This window comes from Crocodylus siamensis, chromosome 2 (assembly GCF_052110815.1).
Source record: "Crocodylus siamensis isolate JL-2025a chromosome 2, ASM5211081v1, whole genome shotgun sequence".
In the NCBI taxonomy this organism is placed as follows: Eukaryota; Metazoa; Chordata; order Crocodylia; family Crocodylidae; genus Crocodylus; species Crocodylus siamensis.
Genome location: NC_143396.1, coordinates 210974871 through 210994043, shown reverse-complemented (window position 1 = coordinate 210994043; position 19173 = coordinate 210974871). Strand labels below are relative to the sequence as shown.

The 19173-nt window shown below is 44.3% G+C and overlaps 1 protein-coding gene across 5 annotated transcripts in view; it reads left to right on the top strand.

The window, feature by feature from the left end:
* The window catches only part of PAMR1 (peptidase domain containing associated with muscle regeneration 1), a 90766-nt gene that overhangs the window by 15093 nt on the left and 56500 nt on the right, over positions 1–19173 (top strand). For all 5 annotated transcript variants that reach the window (XM_090032939.1, XM_090032938.1, XM_090032936.1 and 2 more), the window contains exons 2-3: positions 5284–5460; positions 6253–6381. In XM_090032939.1, the coding sequence (XP_089889065.1) occupies positions 5284–5460; positions 6253–6381 (306 nt within the window). The remainder of the gene's footprint in view (positions 1–5283; positions 5461–6252; positions 6382–19173) is intronic.

The window sequence follows — 19173 nt, the reverse complement described above, 5'->3', positions numbered from 1 at the left end:
TTTTAAATGAGTTCACAGACAGGCATTGTCTGTAAATTGATGGACAGTAAGTAATCTAATATAGATCTGACATAGCTAACATTTCCCCAGGGTGAATTTGCCTATGTGAGCCATGCAGCAAAGTGATGAGTCCTTCTTACTGTGTAGACCTGAAGGGCTGAGAACATCTCAGTCAGTTCTTGGGCTGCCAGGTGAAATTGTTAGCAAATAATTTAGTGCCCATTGAAATGTGGATGCTAATCTGAGACCATGTCCTTATGCTGTTTGAATTACAGAACAGCCATTAAACAGTAATGGCTTGACATCCCTGCTTTTCAGAAGTGGCCTCTAGCATTATAGGTTCATTTGTGTATTAACTAATAACTGAGAATTCAAATAGAAATGATTTATACATCTAAGTACCTGATCAACCTACAAACCAGGTAGACAGACAGAGAAATGCACCCAATGGCCCTCTCCAGATGAGTGTGGATGTGCAGTATGTGGCGTCTCAGACCCACCACATACCATACATTCAGGCATTCCTGCTCTGTTACCTTGCAGTGCAGGGGGGTGGGGTTGACTTTGGGAGATCTTAGGTTATAAAAAACCCACGCCAAAAAAAAGTGGGGTGGTGCACCTCCCAAAACTAGAGCCTAGCTGGCCAGAGTCATACTCCACCTACTGGCCAGGCTCTCAGCTGCAGGAATGCCAGGGCTGCAGATCCCTGAGCCCCCAGGGCTCCAGGTAAGATTGCTGGGGCCAGCACAGTTGCCAGCCTCCCCTACCCCACCTGTGTTAACCTGCTGTGTACAAAAGCACATATGGCACGGGCATTCCCTGGGGCCAAGAAGTAATGGCACAAGGTGTACTGCTACTACTTGTCCCCAGGGAAACAAATGTCCATGCTTATCTGGATGCAGCCAGTATGAGAAGCTAGACTGAGGAACTCTTAAAAATTGGATCCCACCTCACTACTGACCCAACCTGAAGTCAAACCAATAGGTAAAAAAATCAACATCTTATTGCCAGGCTTCTAAGCCAACCAGATTCTCTCCCACACCTTTCTTCTTACAACTTGTAGTCCTTCATAACATTGCTATATCTTGCTCACAATTTCTGTGACTTGGAGCTGCTTTCTTATGTGCTGGTTATTAATTGATTTTACAGCCTTTCCTTCCATTGTTAAATTCCTATAAATTAGACACTGTTTATTTGCTTGGTCTAACCTTTGTTTTCATGGTTCAGATAAATATTTTGTCTGGGTTGTCATGTAAGCGGGCCTCCGTCAGTCATGTTAAACCTCTGCCTGGGCATGTTTTACACTCTCAGAGAATGCAGAGCCTGCTTACATGTCAGGCTCACTCTTTTGAAGGATTCTTCTTTCAACGACATCAACTCGCTACTTCTGCTACAGACCACAGCTATTATGTAGGAGGGTGCAGCTTCCAGTTTGCTGTACTGTATGCTAATGGCTATGTCTGAGTGGAGGAGTAGACTGCAGCCCAAAAAGAGATAAAATGACTTACTAGGCTTGTCTACCTATGCAAATACTGTGGCACGGGCTTACTTTATTGTAAATTACTCTAGAGTAAACCCATCCTGGGCAGGCACCTACATGTGCAGGGAATGCAGAAGCAGATTTGCTGCTCTTGGCAGCAGTCTGCTCCCGTCCCCTCTGGCCCTGTACCAGTCCTCTGCAGCAGCCAGGGAAACTTCTAGGTTCCCCCTGGGTGCTAGCCCAGGGGCTGGCAGGTAGTAGGTGTGGTCTGGGAGATTGCTCCCTGTTCCTGGGAGCTGCCTGCTCTGCCACCAGAGCACAGGAGGGGACCACGTCTTCCTGTCCTGGCAGCAGGGAGTTCCTGACCTCAGCTCCCCAGTTGTGGGGCAGGGGGCTTGGAAAGCCTACAGGGGAGGGACAGGTTCCAGACCCCCTCCCCCACAGCTCTTTCGAAACCTTGTGCCTTGATTGCATGGGGCTGGGCCTGCCCCATACTGAGACAGTTTCTGGCCAGACCCAGGCTGTGTGATGAAGTCTGCACATGGAGCCTGGAGCTGGCTGAGGATGGTCTTAAACAGTCTGGTGCTGGCCAGGAACTGTCCTGTTCAGGGCTGGTCTTAGCCAGCTCCAGGCTGGGTGGGAAACTCTCCACATGCAGAAAGTGCCAAAACCCCCTCTTCACAATTGTGGAGCAGAGGCTGGGGAGCTTGTTCCCAGCCCCATCCCAGCTCAGTGATCACGATTGCAGAGCTGGGGCTGGGAACAAGCCCTACCCTATTCCCAGCCCCCACTCCATGATCTCTGGGAGCTCCCTGATGCTAGGGCTGCTGCTCCCTACTCGAGCTCCGGTGGTAGAGCCCACCCTGGCTCCTAGGAGCAGGAAGCAATCTCCCACCCACTGCTGCCCAGCTGACTGGGAACAAGCTTGCTCCTGGTCAGCCATCTACACGTGCTGTACTGAACAGTAACTGATTGCAAGTAAACTTTCTACTTGTATTTACAGGTAGCAAATTTATTCATGATTAGAGCAAATTACTGTGCAGTAAGCATCTGCATGTGTGGACACTTACTGAACAGTAATTTGCCCTAATCTTGAGTAAAGTATCTTGTGTAGATGCTCCCACTCTTCCTAAAATCAAGGGGATAGCATAGATGCATCTATGTCTTTTCCTTCCTAGAGGTCTTTCTGGGGCAATACACTTACGCACAGCTGAGCTCACAAGCTCAATATAACTCCTGATCAGCACAAAACATTGTTTTTTAACGGTTTCAAAGTGTCCAAATAAAATATTCCCTTTGCCTTTTGTTACAAAGAGGCAGGAGACATCTGTCTGAAGTAAATTTAATTATAAGTCATTAGAGGGACAATTGTCATGGTTTCATGTAGAAAGAGCTAGAGTTGCCATGATGAACATATCTAGAGGAAAAGCTTAAAAACTTCTGACACTGATAAAATCCTTTGCTATTTGTTGTTCCCAAACTGCGGTGTATCAAATCCTTGGAGTGAATGCAATGGACTAAAAAGTCAAATGGATGTCTGTTTTCATTGTCTCATCTAAGAAAGGGGCAAGAAGTGAACAAACAGCATAGATACAGGGAAGCAAATCTAAGTTTTACAATTCTTTAAGAGCCAGAATCTTTTACTATTACCCTAACACTTCCTTATTCGGTATATAAACCCATTCAAATGTACGTGAGTCATGTAGACAGAATATGGTCCTTGGGTATTTACATTGTATACATAATTGTACTGATATAAACATAAGTCTGATGTTTATATCAAGCTAGTTAAACCTGCATAAATTTGTGTGTGGACACTCATAATAACTAAGACCTGATTTACATCAAGTTAGCATTTTGCAGAAACTAAACTGATGCATTTTACCTTTGACTTCTGGCAGTCTTGAAAGAATGAGTTTTTTTGCCTTGATTTTAAAAAGTCAAAAGTTTGAATGTTTCTCCAAAATCTGTCTCCAAACTTTTTGAAGTACAGGTTCCACTAGGAATGAGATGCTCTCTAAGGCACCAGAGATATCACAATTTAAATAGAATATTATTGCTAATCAGATAATTGTGCTTGTTAAATAATTTGCTTAGGAATCTGAATAAGATATAGTTAATAGATAAACAGCTTCATTAAGACAGGGTTGTACCTTAGTGTAAGAGAGCCAGTATGGTAAAGTCGATAGGCTGCTGTTCTGGGAAAACTTAATTTTCACTCCTGGCTTTGTTGTTATTTTGCTCTGGGACTTTAAACTAAGTCATTTCACCTCTATCTGCCTCAATTTTGACATATTGAAAGGTGATAATGATACCAACCCCTTTTGAGATCTATTGCTTGAAAATACACGAGCTAAATACTATTATGATTTTAATGCAAGAACTGAGTGCAAAGCTATAAAACAACAAACCATCTCACCAAATATCAAAAGCTGCTCTTTTGTGATGGTGGGAAGGTAAACTAAAGCAGTCTTAGAATGGAAACTTAGGTTCTGCTTTAACTATGAAATCACAACTGTGGTTCTGTTTCCACAAGTTACCAAAAGGGGGTTTCTATCAGGTATCAAAAAGAGGGTTAGCTTTATGAAGCTATACCAAGAGTGAATCTAGCCCATGGTGATTTTGGTGCTCACCTAGAGGAAAGTTAAGAAACTGGTCCCTTTCTGCTGGGCTAACTAACTCTTATTTAGGAAAAAGACAAACTTCTGGGAACCAGGCTTTATCAGGCTATGGAGAATCAAGTGTGGCCAAGCATATGGATTCATCAGTAGGGAGTTAATGCAGACTTTGTAATGAAATTATGCGATATATTGGATTGAAAAGGAACTGTCTGAAAAGGAAGCCAGCCACAGGCATGGATAGGCATGCTACTTCTTAATAGAAGCATCTGGTTTGTCATAGTGACAAAGCAGCTCTGTAGCTCAGAATGTAAAGCAAAAGCAAAAAAGAATATTCTATAGCCAAAATAAAAACAGAATGAAAATGAAAGAAAGGATGGAAGAAATATTTTCATTATGGCTCTTTCACATTTCATCTCTCTGGTCTGCTCTCTTACTTCTTATCATCTGGCTCCATAAAACCAACCGTCAGGTCTGTCAGCTGAGACAGAGACATACTGACAGCATTGTTTGCTCATTAGATTTCAATTTGTAGAGTTTAGACAGCATGCTGGTGGAAGGGAGATGGAATCTGTGGTTATAGTATTAGTCTGTAGTCACAATCCTCAATGTTTCAAAATGTGGTTTTTTGAAAGGGCACTGCCAGTATAGATTAAATCCTGCAACTGAAGGTTACTTTAATTAAAATGAGACTTGTAAAATGTCATCATGTTAGATGTTTTCATGAAATGAAACTTCAAAAAAAATGGAGAGATCCTCTTTTTCCTGCAGTGAAATCAAATATAATAGTACCGTTATAGTAAAGTGAATCTAGGAATCAAACCAGGAAGTGAATCTTATGCTGCTGTTTGACTTTGTTTCAATAACAATGTAATACATGAAAACGACAGGAGCATTTAAACAACCAACTTGTATTTTAAAATTCTTTCAGTTTAAATAATTTCCTTTACTCTGGGCTGGCTGCCTCATTTACCTGGCAAAGCAAATTTCCTTATTATTGCCTTTGTCCCTCTAATTTGTGTTTTGTGATGATCAGGTACGTTACAGCATGGTTTGGAATTCCATATGCCGCAGCCTGGAACCCATGTCATATATGATCTTGCCATTTATTGAATAACTGAATCTGAATTGGTCAGTTCTCTGTATTTAACATATTCTTTCCCCTCACTTGCTTCGTCTTTGCAGAGTACACAGTGATCAATGAAAACTGTCCTGGAGCTGAATGGAATATCATGTGCCGGGAGTGCTGTGAATATGACCAGATCCAATGTGTCTGTCCAGGACAGAAGGAAACAGTGGGCTATACCATTCCCTGCTGCAGGAATGAGGAAAATGAATGTGACTCTTGTTTAATCCACCCAGGTGGGTTGGTTTATAACTCAATGCCTTATTACCTTTGTGCATTCGCACAGGATTTGTGGCAAAGTGTCAGCATGCACAGGTACTGATGATGTGCCATAATGCCCGCGTTGGCTGCCTGTCTCCAAGTCCTTTGTGCTCCATCAGGAATCCATTTGTGCCAGAGTAAGAAGTTTACTGCTCTGGAGTGAGCTAATGAATCCAACACATTGCCTAAAGCATTGTGTAGCACCCCTCCTGATGACAAAACTGCACACAGGGAGGAGAGGGTTTCTAAGGTTTTCTGTGCAAGTCTGGAACCTCTCCACAAGGCAGAGTCATAGTTGATTTCCCACTGGCCATTTCTACATTGGGATTTTATTTTCAGGAAAGTTTGCACATGTGGTGTACAAACCAGAAAGAGGAGAGTTCTGACTTTTTCAGAAGGAAATGGCAAAGGGAAGGTAAAAACTAGAAAAAGGAGAGCCTGCTTGGAAAAAAAACCAAGAATCAGTTGCAACAGGGATGGGCCCAAATTGCACTGATGACAGTCTTCCAAAGGGGAGTATAGTTCTGGGGTGTTGAGGTACAGATTTGCAGGCCAGCCACAAAGCTCTAATCCAGATTCCAGAGTTTGAACTCTCCCATGTTTCAAGGGCTGGGGGTTGCCTCAGACCTACAAAAGGAAACCAGCCAGTCCTGTGAAGGTCACGTGCCTTTTTACAGCTATTGAAGGAGGGGAAGAGGCAAACAGTTCCTTTCTCCTCCCACATACAATCCATTTAGGCCCATTTAATCAACCTTCTCTCCTTTCAGGTTGCACCATTTTTGAGAACTGCAAGTCCTGCCGCAATGGCTCCTGGGGTGGAACGCTAGATGACTTCTACATCAAGGGGATCTACTGCGCAGAGTGCAGAGCAGGCTGGTATGGAGGGGACTGCATGCGTAAGTGTCCTCAATGACACACCCTACAAGTCCTAGGGGAATAATTTCTTTCAAGACCCCATCAGCTAGAGGTTGCCTAGGCCATAAAGTATGAGTTCTTATAACACTAGAAACATCTGGTATAGATTATTAATCCTTAACTATTGTTACTCTGGATGGTTTTGTTGTGCAGTTTCAAGAATAGGTTAAACAAACACTTGTATAGGGTGGTTTAGGTAGGGATGATCATGCTTTGAGTAGGGGGCTGGACTAGGTGACCTCCTGAGGGCCCAAACTAGTTCTACTTTTATGACTCTATGATTCTGTTATCTATATGATTTAATACTATTTATGTGGGGTTGGACAAAGTAAAAATGGGGTGTCTAGTCACACCTATAGCAGTTTTAGAAGCTGTTTACAGCCCCAAGAATTACATTTTCAAGCACGGCAGATCTAGGGAATTTCCATAGCTGTCCACACAAATACTTGGTTTTCAACTTGTTCTGAAGGTCAAAAAAGCAAAGCTATTTCAATCTGGCTCGTTCCAGAATATCTAACATGTCTAATCTTTTTCTGAGTCTTTCTAGGCTCTCAGTCCCAGAGTTATTTTGTAGCAGTGAGCACCAGAGGCTAATTGCATATTGTGCCAAAAGTGTTTCATTTGATCAGAGTTAAATTAGCGGCCTTTCATTTTTATTGACCGCCTGCTTGTTCTTGCATGACTGGAAAAGATGAACTGTCGCACCTGTTCTCCATTCTCCATTTAATTCTTTATTTTGTATACTTTTATCAGTTCCCAACTTATTCACTAACATTAAGGCCATACATAGCTACTGTCTGCCCTCCTACAGGCGACAGTCATTCAGTAGAGAAAAAGAAAAAAATCATCATGCAAGTATTAGGTTTTCAATGTCTAAACTTATCATAGAAGTAGGGTTGGAAGGGACCTTGGAGATCTTCAAGTCCAGCCCCCTGCCAGGGCGGGAGAAAAACTGGATTCAAATGAGTGCAGCCAGGTAGGCATCAAGCCTCTTCTTAAAGACCCCCAGGGTAGGAGCCAAGATGACTTCCCTAGGAAGTTGGTTCCAGCTCCTAGCCGCCCTAACTGTGAAGTAGTTCTTGCAGATGTCTAATTTAAACCTACTCTCCAAAAATTTGTGTCCGTTATTCCTTGTTATGCCAGGGGGCGCTAGGGGAAACAAGGTCTCTCCCAAACCCTTCTGGTCCCCCCTAGTGAGTTTATAGACAGTCACCAGGTCCCCGCTCAGCCTTCTCTTGTGAAGGCTGAAGGGGTTTAGGTCCCGCAGTCTTTCATTGCAGGGTCTGCCCTGTTGTTCCCCGGATCATGCAGGTAGCCCTCATCTGGACCCTCTCAATGTTGTCCACATCCCTCCTGAAATGGGGCGCACAGAACTGGACTCCAGCTGTGGCCTGACCAGCGTTGCACAGAGGGGGAGGATTGCCTCCCTAGCTCTACTTGAGATGCACCTGTGAATGCACGACAAGGTCCGGTTAGCCCTGCCAACCGTGACCTCGCATCGTTGGCCCATGTTCATCTTGGAGTCAATGATTCCAAGATCCCTTTCTGCCTCCGTGCTTTCAGTATTGAAATGCATCCTGTTTATGTTAGCCCACCCCTGTAACCTATCCAGATCTTGCTGCAGTCTTTCCCTCCCTACTAGCATGCTCACCTCACCCCAAATTTTGGTATCATCAGCAAATTTAAACAGGTTGCTTTTCACCCTGTTGTCCAAATCGCTGATGCAGAAATTGAACAGTGCAGGCCCAAGGACCGAGCCCTGGGGGACTCCGCTGCCCACTTCCCCCCAGGTTGACTATGACCCATCCACCACCACCCTCTGAGTACGACCCTTGAGCCAATCCGCAATGCATCTGACTGTGTAGGCATCATCTTGGTTTAGGCAAACACATTTCAACCTTAGAATGGCTCCTTAGGCCTTGGTTCTTCTGAAGCTGTTAAGCTGAATCTCTTGCAGGTTATAGCACAGGCTTTTCATAGTTTCATAGTTTGTAGGGTCAGAAGGGACCTGAGCAGATCATCAAGCCTGACCCCCTGCCATGGCAGGAAAAAGTGCTGGGGTCAAATGACCCCAGCAAGATGTACATCTAGCCTCCTCTTAAAAACCCCCAGGGTAGGAGCCTGCACCACTTCTTTTGGAAGCTGGTTCCAGACCCTAGCCGCCCTGACCGTGAAGTAGCGCCTCCTGATATCTAGCCTAAACCTACCCTCTGCCAGCTTGTGACCGTTATTCCTGGTCACTCCTGGTGGTGCTCGGGGGAACAGGGACTCCCCCAATGCCTGCTGGTCCCCTCTGACTAGTTTGTAAATGGCCACTACATCCCCCCTCAGCCTTCTGTTGTGGAGGCTGAACAGGTTCAGATCCTGTAGCCTCTCCTTGTAGGGTCTGCCTTGTTGCCTTCTGATCTTGTGAGTGGCCTTCCTCTGGACCCTCCTCACCTCCTTGGACCTGCTTGAGATGCATCTGTGGATGCATGACAAGGTGCGGTTGGCCTTCCTGACTGCATCCCCACACTGCCAGCCCATGTTCATCTTGGCATCAATGACGACTCCAAGATCCTTTTCTGTCTCTGCACTGACGAGAAGGGAGTTCCCCAGCCTGTAGGTATGCTGCTGGTTCTTCCTCCCCAGGTGCAGCATCTTGCACTTGTCAGTGTTGAATCCCATCCTATTCTTGTCTGCCCACCCCGTAACCTGTCTAGGTCCGATTGTAGCCTATTCCTTCCTTCCAACGTGCCCATGTCCCCCCACATCTTAGTGTCATCAGCAAATTTGAACAGGGTGCTTTTTACCCCCTCATCCAAGTCACTGATGAAGATGTTGAACAGTGCTGGCCCGAGGACTGAGCTCTGGGGGACCCCACTGCCCACATCCCTCCAGGTCGAAAATGACCCGTCCACCACCACTCTCTGGGTGCAGCCCTCCAGCCAGTTGATGACCCATTTGACCGTGTAGGTGTCAACACCACAGTCCCCCAGTTTTTTAATGAGAATGGGGTGAGAGACAGTGTTGAAGGCCTTCCTAAAGTCCAGAAAGACTACATACACTGCTACCCCTGCTTCTAATGATTCTGTGACCTGTTCATTAAAGGCCATCAGGTTGGTCTGAGAGGACCTGCCTCTAATGAACCCATGTTGGTTGCCCCTAAGCATAATCTCCCCTGCTAGCCCCTCATGGACATGCGCTATGATAATTTTCTCAAAAAGCTTCCCCAGAATTGAGGTAACACTAACTGGCCTATAGTTTCCTGGGTCCTTCTTCCTCCCTTTTTTGAAAATGGGAACCACATTGGCCCTTTTCCAGTCCTCTGGCACCACACCAGAGCACCATGAGTGGTCATAAAGCTGTGCCAGGGGTCCTGCAATGACCTCAGCTAATTCCCTCAGCACTCTGTGGTGGAGATTGTTTGGTCCAGCTGATTTAAATATGTCCAGTCCCTCGAGAAGTTCCCTGACTAGATCCTCACTGACCCTAGGCCTTCCTGTGCCTCCCCCAGGGTCTATGGGGGCCCCGACGCAGGGGGTGACCTGATCCCTGCTCAGGAAAATGGAGGCAAAGAAATTGTTAAATAGGTTAGCTTTGTTGTCTGTATTTTCCAAATACACTTGTAAAGACTTGCTTGCTCTGGATCAATACCAGGGATCCCATGGCACTTTTCATAGGAGGAAAGAAGAAAAAGAATCATTAGTTTATTTAGTTCATCTTCCCATATTTGTTTCTTACTGTATTTTTCACCACGCTTCTCTGCTGCAGTTTTCCTGGCCGCTGATATTTTTCTTTCCTTTATTTTTTGCCATTAGCTCTGTCTCTGACTCTCAAGGTGAAGGATCTGAATGTGTGGGTTCTTTTGGATCCGGTAGGAGCAGAGTGAGATGCACCGTTTTCACTTGAATTAAAATGAGGCTGTTTAAGCCAGGCATGATCTGACACCCAGTTCATTAGGCAGCCCTAAATTATAAAATGGTCCAGGTCCAAAAGAATATCAGCAGTTTTGTGAATCTTAATTATGGCCTCAGCTTACAAAGAGATAAGACATCTCTATAGGTAAACTGGATCCAATAGGTAGCAAGAAGCAAAGGAGGCAAATTTAAGAATAGAGGACAGTCAAAAGTACCGTCCATGGAGACACCTGCCAGGAAGTAAGCAAGACACTAGCAGCACATATTAACATGGATACACATGTAAGTGTGTATAGATATATATATTGCATTAGCAGTGGAGCAATCAGATTAGGGAGCTTCTTAGTTCCTTCAATTTCCTTATTGTCTTGTGAGAGAAGCTGGGTTCAGGGTCAATCTGATCATAAGGAACTTCTGACCTTACAGTCACAGAGTGACCACAGGCTACCTGCTCTCTTGGTTTCTCTGTCAGTTCTTCTATTGGCAGAAGTTGTCTACTCTTCATGATTGCCTAAAGCCCTTTCTTGCTTTCCATCAGCTTCAGAGCAGGACTATGGAAGTGCAAGAAGCATAGATGTCCAGAACAACCTATTTTTCACCCTATGCTTGCTATTGCTGTCAGGTCCAGGCACGATGGCCAGATAAATCCAGCATGATTTGCGGTTGAATATATACTATGGCAACACATCAAGGAGTACGGAGAAAATATTTGCTTGCAGGTCAGTCCTGGCATGATGACATTTGGGACACCCTGGGGCTCTCTACCAGAAGGGTATCAATAAACTGAGGGCATTTAAAGAAGAGCAACAAAAATAGTCATAAACAAATGTCAACTGTCTTGCCCGTGCTGCCTCTCAGTGCTGGAGTAAGGATACTTCTGGCTCATAACTCCTGGAGTGAGTGGGTTGGTTGTTTTTGAATGTTTCGCATATTTACATGGCTTAGACTTGAACCAGGATTATTATTGTGGGAAACAGTACTTCTATGGTAGCTAACAAAGGAGGGGTGCCTTCCACTTGAACTGGTGGAAACTGCCATTCTGTGCTCTTCTCAGCTTTAGTTCAGTCTTCATATTTTGCCTTTGCTTTCTCCTGGAAGCCAATTCTTTGCATGCTGAGAGAGGACACGCCAGCTTTTTTCAGCATTTTATTTTGATTTAGATTTATACAGAGCAGTTCATATACTGTACTATACATTGCACAGGCCTGTTGCTTTGGTATTTGCAATGGAAAACAGAAAAGGAATCCGTAGTTACCTATGGCCAGAATAATTTCCATTAGTCATTTAGCAAAAGGAGCACCCCCAGAAAATACCACAGAGTACACTAAGAGAGTATGGTCTTTTGTCTCCCTCTAGTGGCAGACCTGATCTGAGGTTTATGAGTTTCATATTGCTTCCGACTAGAAGAGCTAATCCTATCATCTTGCTGCTTCCCAAGCAGAATAAATTCCTTAATTGTTGTCTGGATAATACTGAGAGTGGGTTGTTAAGTAAAATGAAACATTTCCTTGCAGTGGGAAAAAAATCTAAAGCTTTATTTGCCCATATTTTAATCCATCTCTCTCTGGTTTTCCTTTACATTTCCATTAGATGAACAATGATCATTTACAAAGTGACTTAATTGTTTAATAGACTTCCACCTCTTTTTCTGTTGGCAGAGTGGCTGGAAGTTGATCCAAATTACTTGTCAGTTGATATTTTTTGCAAGTTGTCTTGCTGTTTGACCCTTAATATGGGGAAGTTAAGATCTGTTAACCACTTACGAGTAGTCACACAAGACAAAAGGAAATTTCCTGCCTAAATGAATGCAAGTCTTCTGTTGAGGTTTTAGGTACAGATACTCCAGGAAACTCGTTTAAAGAGTTGCTTTTCACCATTTTTTACTGTGCAAGTTTAACACATGGTTTAAACATAATATTTTGTCAATTATTGCTATTTTATAATGCTAGATACTGTGAGGTGCCTTGATAACAAGCTAACAGGGGCCAGATAGTTACCCAATTGATAATGCTCAATGTCACAAATGGCTCAACACAGACAGCTAAAAAGTGTGACCACAACTGAATCAGACTCAGGGTTGTCCTCCTGAGTCTGAGCTTTGAGCAGTTAGATGGCCTATTTACCACAACAAGCTGTTACTTCCGAAGCTTAACAGTGATAGATAGCAACCTCTTAGAAAGGCAGAGCTGTCAACACTTTAAACTGTTTGAAAATGTGGGCGAGCTTACTCTACACTTGGTAGTGCCCCTCCATGTATTCTGTGCTACCAACAAACTTTGCCTCCCCAAAAGCTCATCCCTCCCACCCCCCTTCACCCCCCCCAGATAAATTCTATACTGCACCTTTGCCTTGGGAATATAAAAACCTGCAGTAAATTCATACTGCAAATATAGAGGACACTGCAAAATCAAATCTCCTAGCAAAATGAACGCAAGACGGTTCTACAAGTATATGCAATTTAAAGTATCACAGCATTTTATCTATGTGATGCCCCAGAGTTTCAGTCTGAGTGTCCTTACTGAAGGTCTGCTTTGCTGCTGAGTACTTTGGCCTTGTGAAGGTATGACAACCCACCTCCTTTGCCCTTCTGTGTGGGGTAATACACACTGCAGTATGTGAAGCCACCCACGAGATGGTGCTCAGAAGCTCTTAAACAGACCTTTTTGATCTCTAAAGACAGCGGACATTGAAGCAGATTAAGAGCTGAATAAGGCAAACTGATTTTTCTTTGCCTGGTATCCGAGTTTTCTGGGCAGTCTAAACAAGAATACTACCACTGGGAGCAAAATGTTCTATGAAGTACCCAAGTGCATTAACGCACAACATTTGCAATTCAGCCTCTTGGCCTTGTGCTAGTGCATTTAACTTGTGACTGCTTTGATGAGAATTTATAAAATGTTTAGCTGTGACATGAAGGAGAGGGACATGAATCTCTTTCTGAACTCTGCGGTGAATTTTTGAGCCATATGTATATGCATACACACTCACCCCATACACAGTAATTCCTGTTAACACCAAAATAGTATTTTGCAGACAACTGATCTTCACTTTTTCCTCAAAAACCAAAATCCTTAAATACATCATATCTAACATGGTGCAATGCAGCAACATGGGGAGAAAACATAGCCAGCCATCTCCTATTCCCTGGGCCACATAACACAGCTCCTAGGTTTTAGAAGGGAGTGGAGGGATGATTAGTGTTTTCTTTTGCTCTAATGAGTGGGCACCGAGGCATATCTGATAGCAGGGCTGTGCTTTGGAGATGGTAATTGCATACATTGCACAGATGTACTAAAGGATGCCTCCCAAGGCCCAAGATGTATTGTGCCTTTCAAGAAGTAGGATATCTCTCTTTGAAAGGAACATCTTTCTCTTAATGTGAATTTACCAAGGGAGGTTGGTAAAGCATCCGTAAGGTGAGAAACAGAGTATGGAAAAAGTGTGTTTAATTTGAGATTAAGTAGTATGTGAAAGATTTATATACAGTTTGGAGGGAATTACGGGTAATAAATTGATTATGGACTTGAGGGACTCAGATAAAACAAAAAGTTAGCCAACAAAATAGTTATATTAATTTATGCAACCTAAGGATCTGGCCTAATCCATATAAAGCGTAATTTAAAAGAAAACTACAGAAAGACTAGATCTATAGGAATATGCATTTCCTAGGTGTATACAACAAGAAGGGGGAAGAATTATTTAAGGGAAAATAAAATGAAACTAAACAAAGATCTACTTAAATTGGAGATCTAGCGTAAGCCTCTTAACATGAATATATATTGGATCAGAGAGTGATCTTCCAATAGAATCAATGAAAACGCCATCTCGTGGATCATTTTAAAGCTAAACATTAATAAAATACACTCTAAGGAGAAACCATGTGTTATTTTATGGTTTTTGATAGGTCTGTTCAATCTGTAGTTCTGGGAATAGAAAAAATGCAGAGTTGATACTGAAGACAAAGCCACATTACATGCTGCTGCCTTTAGATCAGTGTTACATGCTGCATATTGCCAGGCAGGTGTAGTTGTGGTTTCGGTGTTCATGACACTCATCCATTATGAACAGGATGGAATTCACCATTTCCCGAAGTGTTGGCTACCAACAAGTAATGAATCTACAGCTATGTGATAAAGATGGAAAGTCTCCGATTGTGCCACTACCAGTCCTCCCTGAGCCATTGACTATCTGTATCTCTCTTTCCCCACAGCTTATTTGTGAATGCCAATGGATGTGTCATTTCTATCATTGCCTTGTCTTCCCTCTTGACTCACGATGGACCCTCACATTGACTCTGTGACACCCAAATAACAGGTCCCTTCAGGGCCTGTAACATTCCCTCTATGAGTTGTTGGGTTTTTCTTAATTCCAGTCCTCAAAACCGAATCTCTGTCTGCCCCAGAAAACTGCAGGGTTTTTGTTTTTATTGTTCAGACAGGAAAGGAACTGGGATGCTGACACTTTTCAAAGTGGATTATTTTTCTTTTTCTGAAAGAGGCAGGGGTTGCCAGCACTACTAGGTGGGTTGTAAATTATTCTTGAGAACTTTCCAGGTTTCCTGAAGCTTCTGAATGGCAAGAGAAAGGATTCCTTTAGATGGAAAGATGACAATAGTGTTGTTTGCCTGATCCTTTTCAGAAAGAGTCATCACAAGCTTTGCTAGATAAGCTGGTGATATAAGAGTGAAGTTCTGATCTGATCTCAAGTAGGTTTCCCACACAGATAACTTGTAACAATTTTGAAAATATTCTTTTGGTGGCAGTCTCAGAATGGCTTCTCTTTAGCCTTTGGACCACCTGCTTTGTTGGCCAAATCTACTTCCTTGGCATGGCTGTTCAGAAAGTTCAGACTGTACCATTCAGAACAGAAAAGTGCATTTAGTATGCGTTGCACACACATATCCCTTTGCACAAATTCCTTTGCAATCCTTTGTTAGAGGCAGGAGAGGATAGGAAATTCAAAAGCTCTTCTGCACGAAAACGGAATTTCCTTTGAGATGATCCAAGGGCCTTGTCAAGCCATCTGAAGATTTCCCGCAGCTTTGTCTCAGGTTGTTTTTGAGGTCAGAGCCAATAACAGCACAAGGTCCGTCTCTCTGCTGTGGGAAGGCACATTATTATGTGCACCAGATTAGATCCTGGCATCCCATCTGCATCCTAATGGGGCCACAGGGGCATAGTAATTAATCCTTGCCTTTTACATGAAGAAAGAACCAAGTTACAGTGTAGGATGAAACACTTGTGATGAACTCCTCTGAGCTAGATTTCTGCTTCATCAGGTCCTGCTTAATTAAGGGTAACTGAGGGTAAACCAACAAAGGGAATTTTATTTATTCTTAAAAAAGAACAGGAGCAAGTGACCCTCAGTTTCCCATGTCTCACCACATTGAGACACAAGGGCCAAATTTCAGAGCTCTTAACAGAAGCTTGGTACCTCCGATAATCAGGTCACCATAGGCTTGTTCTACAACCCCTTGGCCCCCCAGTAGGAAAAGTATCTCATGAGAAATGTTAAAGCTTTTTCAGTCAAGAAAAGAATGCCCATCCTGCACCCTGAAACTTAAGGTTGGCTGCCCTTGTTGGGTTTCTGCAAGGTGCAGTGAATGGGACTTTCTGTTGGATTAAGGAAGCACAAAAACTTCTTGGAAGTCTTTTACACATCCTTTGAGGTTAACTAGAGTCTTTTTGCCTTTCCCAGCAGTTATCCCTGTTGTCCCTGCAGCATACCATAACCCGCAGGGCAGACATGCTATTACCTCCCATGAAATCCTTAGCACAGTGGATGCAGAGTCATCCAGCAGTGCTTAACAGAAGGCTTAAAAAAAGAAAAAAAAGAACCTAGCAAACTTCATACTTCCACAAGAAAAGTTGTAAACAGGAAATCAGAATTTGAAAGAGAACATTTATGTGGTCTGTTGTGATGTAAGTCTGCTTTTCTCTAGCACTTTCACTTAAGCATCACAGAGGTCTCTGTAGACTTAATGATGGTTCTCTGCCCAAGGAAGTAGGTATCATTATCCTCATGTTCCTCATGAGAATACTGAGGTACAGGGAGATGAAGGGATGCTATATTAAATTTGATTGGTGAATGAGGCCCAAAAACTCAAAGATTTTAACATGACCGTATAAATATGCAAAATGAAACACTTAAACAAGTTCAAGATTTTAATACTGAGACCTCTGCCTGCTTAGTTCCCTAGCAAACAGATCAGAAATGTCATGCCTAAATTTTGAAATCAATTAAGATGCGCATCAAAAAAATCAAAATGAGAAGGCATACTTTGAAATTGAACAGAAGTAGTTATGAAAAACAAACTTAACCAAAACTTATCACAGAGAGGGAGAATATGTTCACTAACCTCTCTTCTGCCAAGTAGTCCTCCCTAGTGGAGGGAGAGGAGCATTAGCTGTATTGTTCAGTTTTGAATTGGAAAAGAAAGTCCCTTTCTAGGAGTTTGACAAATCATATGGAAAGCTAGAAAAGAGAGAGAATAATAAAGACATGAGGAGAGACAACTTTTGTAGATTGTTTTCAGATGCAAGGTAACAGGCCAGTCTCAGGTGGGTACTCCAAGCTGACAAATTGGCCTGTACAGGTGTTGTTATAGACACCTGCTCACCTCCCCGATTTGGGACATCACTGTTTGGTCTGTTTTTTCCTACTGTTCTTTCAGACTAGGAAGAGCTAAATGGACCATTCATCATGCTGTTGCTATGCAGCTTATTTGGTCTCAAGATCAAAAGAGGGTGGAGGGGGAGGTGGGATTGGGGGTGAGTAATAGAGAAAGATGACGATATAGTATAGAAAAGAATACATAAGAAAGGAGAAAACAAGAAGCGTCTCAAGACAAACTTTCCTTAAGTCTTCTAAATCCCCACTACCATTCTGGGGTTAGGGTGTCACAGGTATGCAAGAACCTGGCAACCTGCAAATGAAGGACAGAATGGCCCATTCTGATGGCCTGTTCCCTCTTCTGAAAATTTCTCATTCATCTGCCACCCTGAGATTCTCTTTTAAGGTCCCCTAAAAGAGGGTGACTAGTCAGACATAGCTTCTGACACTGGGAAGGCTGTGAATCTCAAAATCAGCCAGGCCAGGCCCATCCCCTGCCCCTCGCCCAGCCCTGGCAATGGCTGCCCCGCCTGCCCAGCTCCGGACTCTTGTTAAAAGTAAACCCTGGTTCACCAGGTGCTGCTGGGCAGGGGGCAATCCTTACTGCTCCCCACTGTCCCATGCTGCATGGGGGGCTCTGCACAAGCCCCCCAACCCTCCCCCAACCCCACCCCCATGGGTGCCTCGGCCAGGCCAGCTCCGGCCCTTTAAGAAAAGAAAAAAAACAAGAAAACCCATAGACTCACCACTCCTGCCAGCAGGGCATGAACCCCGCTGCCCCTCATTTCCCCATGCCGAGCCCCTGAGGCCACTGTAGGAGCAATGAGTCCTGGGGGGCTTTTCTTGGTTGTTTTTTTTCTTAAAGGGCTGGAGTGGCCCAGGCAGCCATGGGGGGGCTGGGAGAGCGGGGGGAGGTGTCAGGGGGCTAATGTCCCCCTGACGCAGTGTGGAGCAGTGGGGGACAGTAGGGATTGTCCCCCCTGCCTGGCACCACCCGGTGAGCACTGGGGATTTTCTTTAAAGTACTGGGAACTGGAGCGGGCAGGGGCAGCTGTGGGGGAGGGGGAGGATTGCGGGGGCTGGCATAGGTCCCCCCATATTCCCCTCCCCCACTCCACCCCTAGTACTTACCAGCTCCCTGCTGCAGCCACGGGGGACTTTCTGAATCATCAAAGCTCTCCAAATCTTTTCTAAAGATTCAGAGAGCTTTGAATCAATTCAGACCTTCAAACTGGTCCCCTGATTTGATTTGGATTCAGAGATACGGCCACTGAATCGAGCCAAATCTCCTCCAAATCAAATCACCACCTGATGATTTGCAAACCCCCCTGAATATGCATAAGGGAAGAGAAATGCATTTTTAGATAATATTGAAAAGATTTTAATGGAGCTTCTGGTCACTCAGAAGGTCACCTCAGATACTGCCTTCATGAATCTCAGTGGGCGTGTCTATGCGAGATAATTTACTTGAGATTAAAGCTAACTATTGAGCAGTAAGCATCACTTTCTATATGTGCAGATGCTTACTGTGCAATAATTTGTTTTAAGCATGAGTAAATTTGTTACCTGTAAATACAAGTTGCAAATTTACTCTTGATTATTTACTGTGCAGTATAGCATGCGTACACAGCCAACTGGGAACAAATGTGCTCCTGGTCAGCTGGGCAGCAGGTGGCGAGAGATTGCTCCTTGCCCCTAGGAGCTGTCTGCTGCTGGGGCAGGCTCCACCACTCGAGCCTGAGTGGGGACAATAGCCATCTACCCCAGCAGCAGGGAGCTCCCAGCCTCTGCTTCCTGATTGCAATTGGGGAGCTGGCACTGGGAGCTCCCTGCTGCCGGGGCTGTGGATATTGTCCCTGTCCAGACTCTGGTGATGGAGTCTGCACCAGCATGTAGCTCCTAGTGGCAAGGGGCAATCTCTTGCCCCCTGCTGCCCAGGAGCACATTTGCTCCCAGTTGGGTGTCTACATGTGTTGTACTGGAGCAATGTTCCAGCCCCCACTGGGAAACAGCAGTCTCATTGCCCTGTGTTCCCTGCCAGCCGCTGGGCTAGCACCCAGGGGGTGTCTAGAGGCCCTCCTGACTGCTGCAGGGGCCTGGTACAGGGCTGTAAGGAGTGGGAACAGTTTGATGCTCCCATGTCCCTGCATGTATAGATGCATGCCCAGGACAGTTTACTCTAGAGTAGTTTAGTTTACCCAGTGTGACTTCTTTATTTTTGGTGAAGGGCTTTTAAGTGCCATCCTGACTGGAATCCTGTCA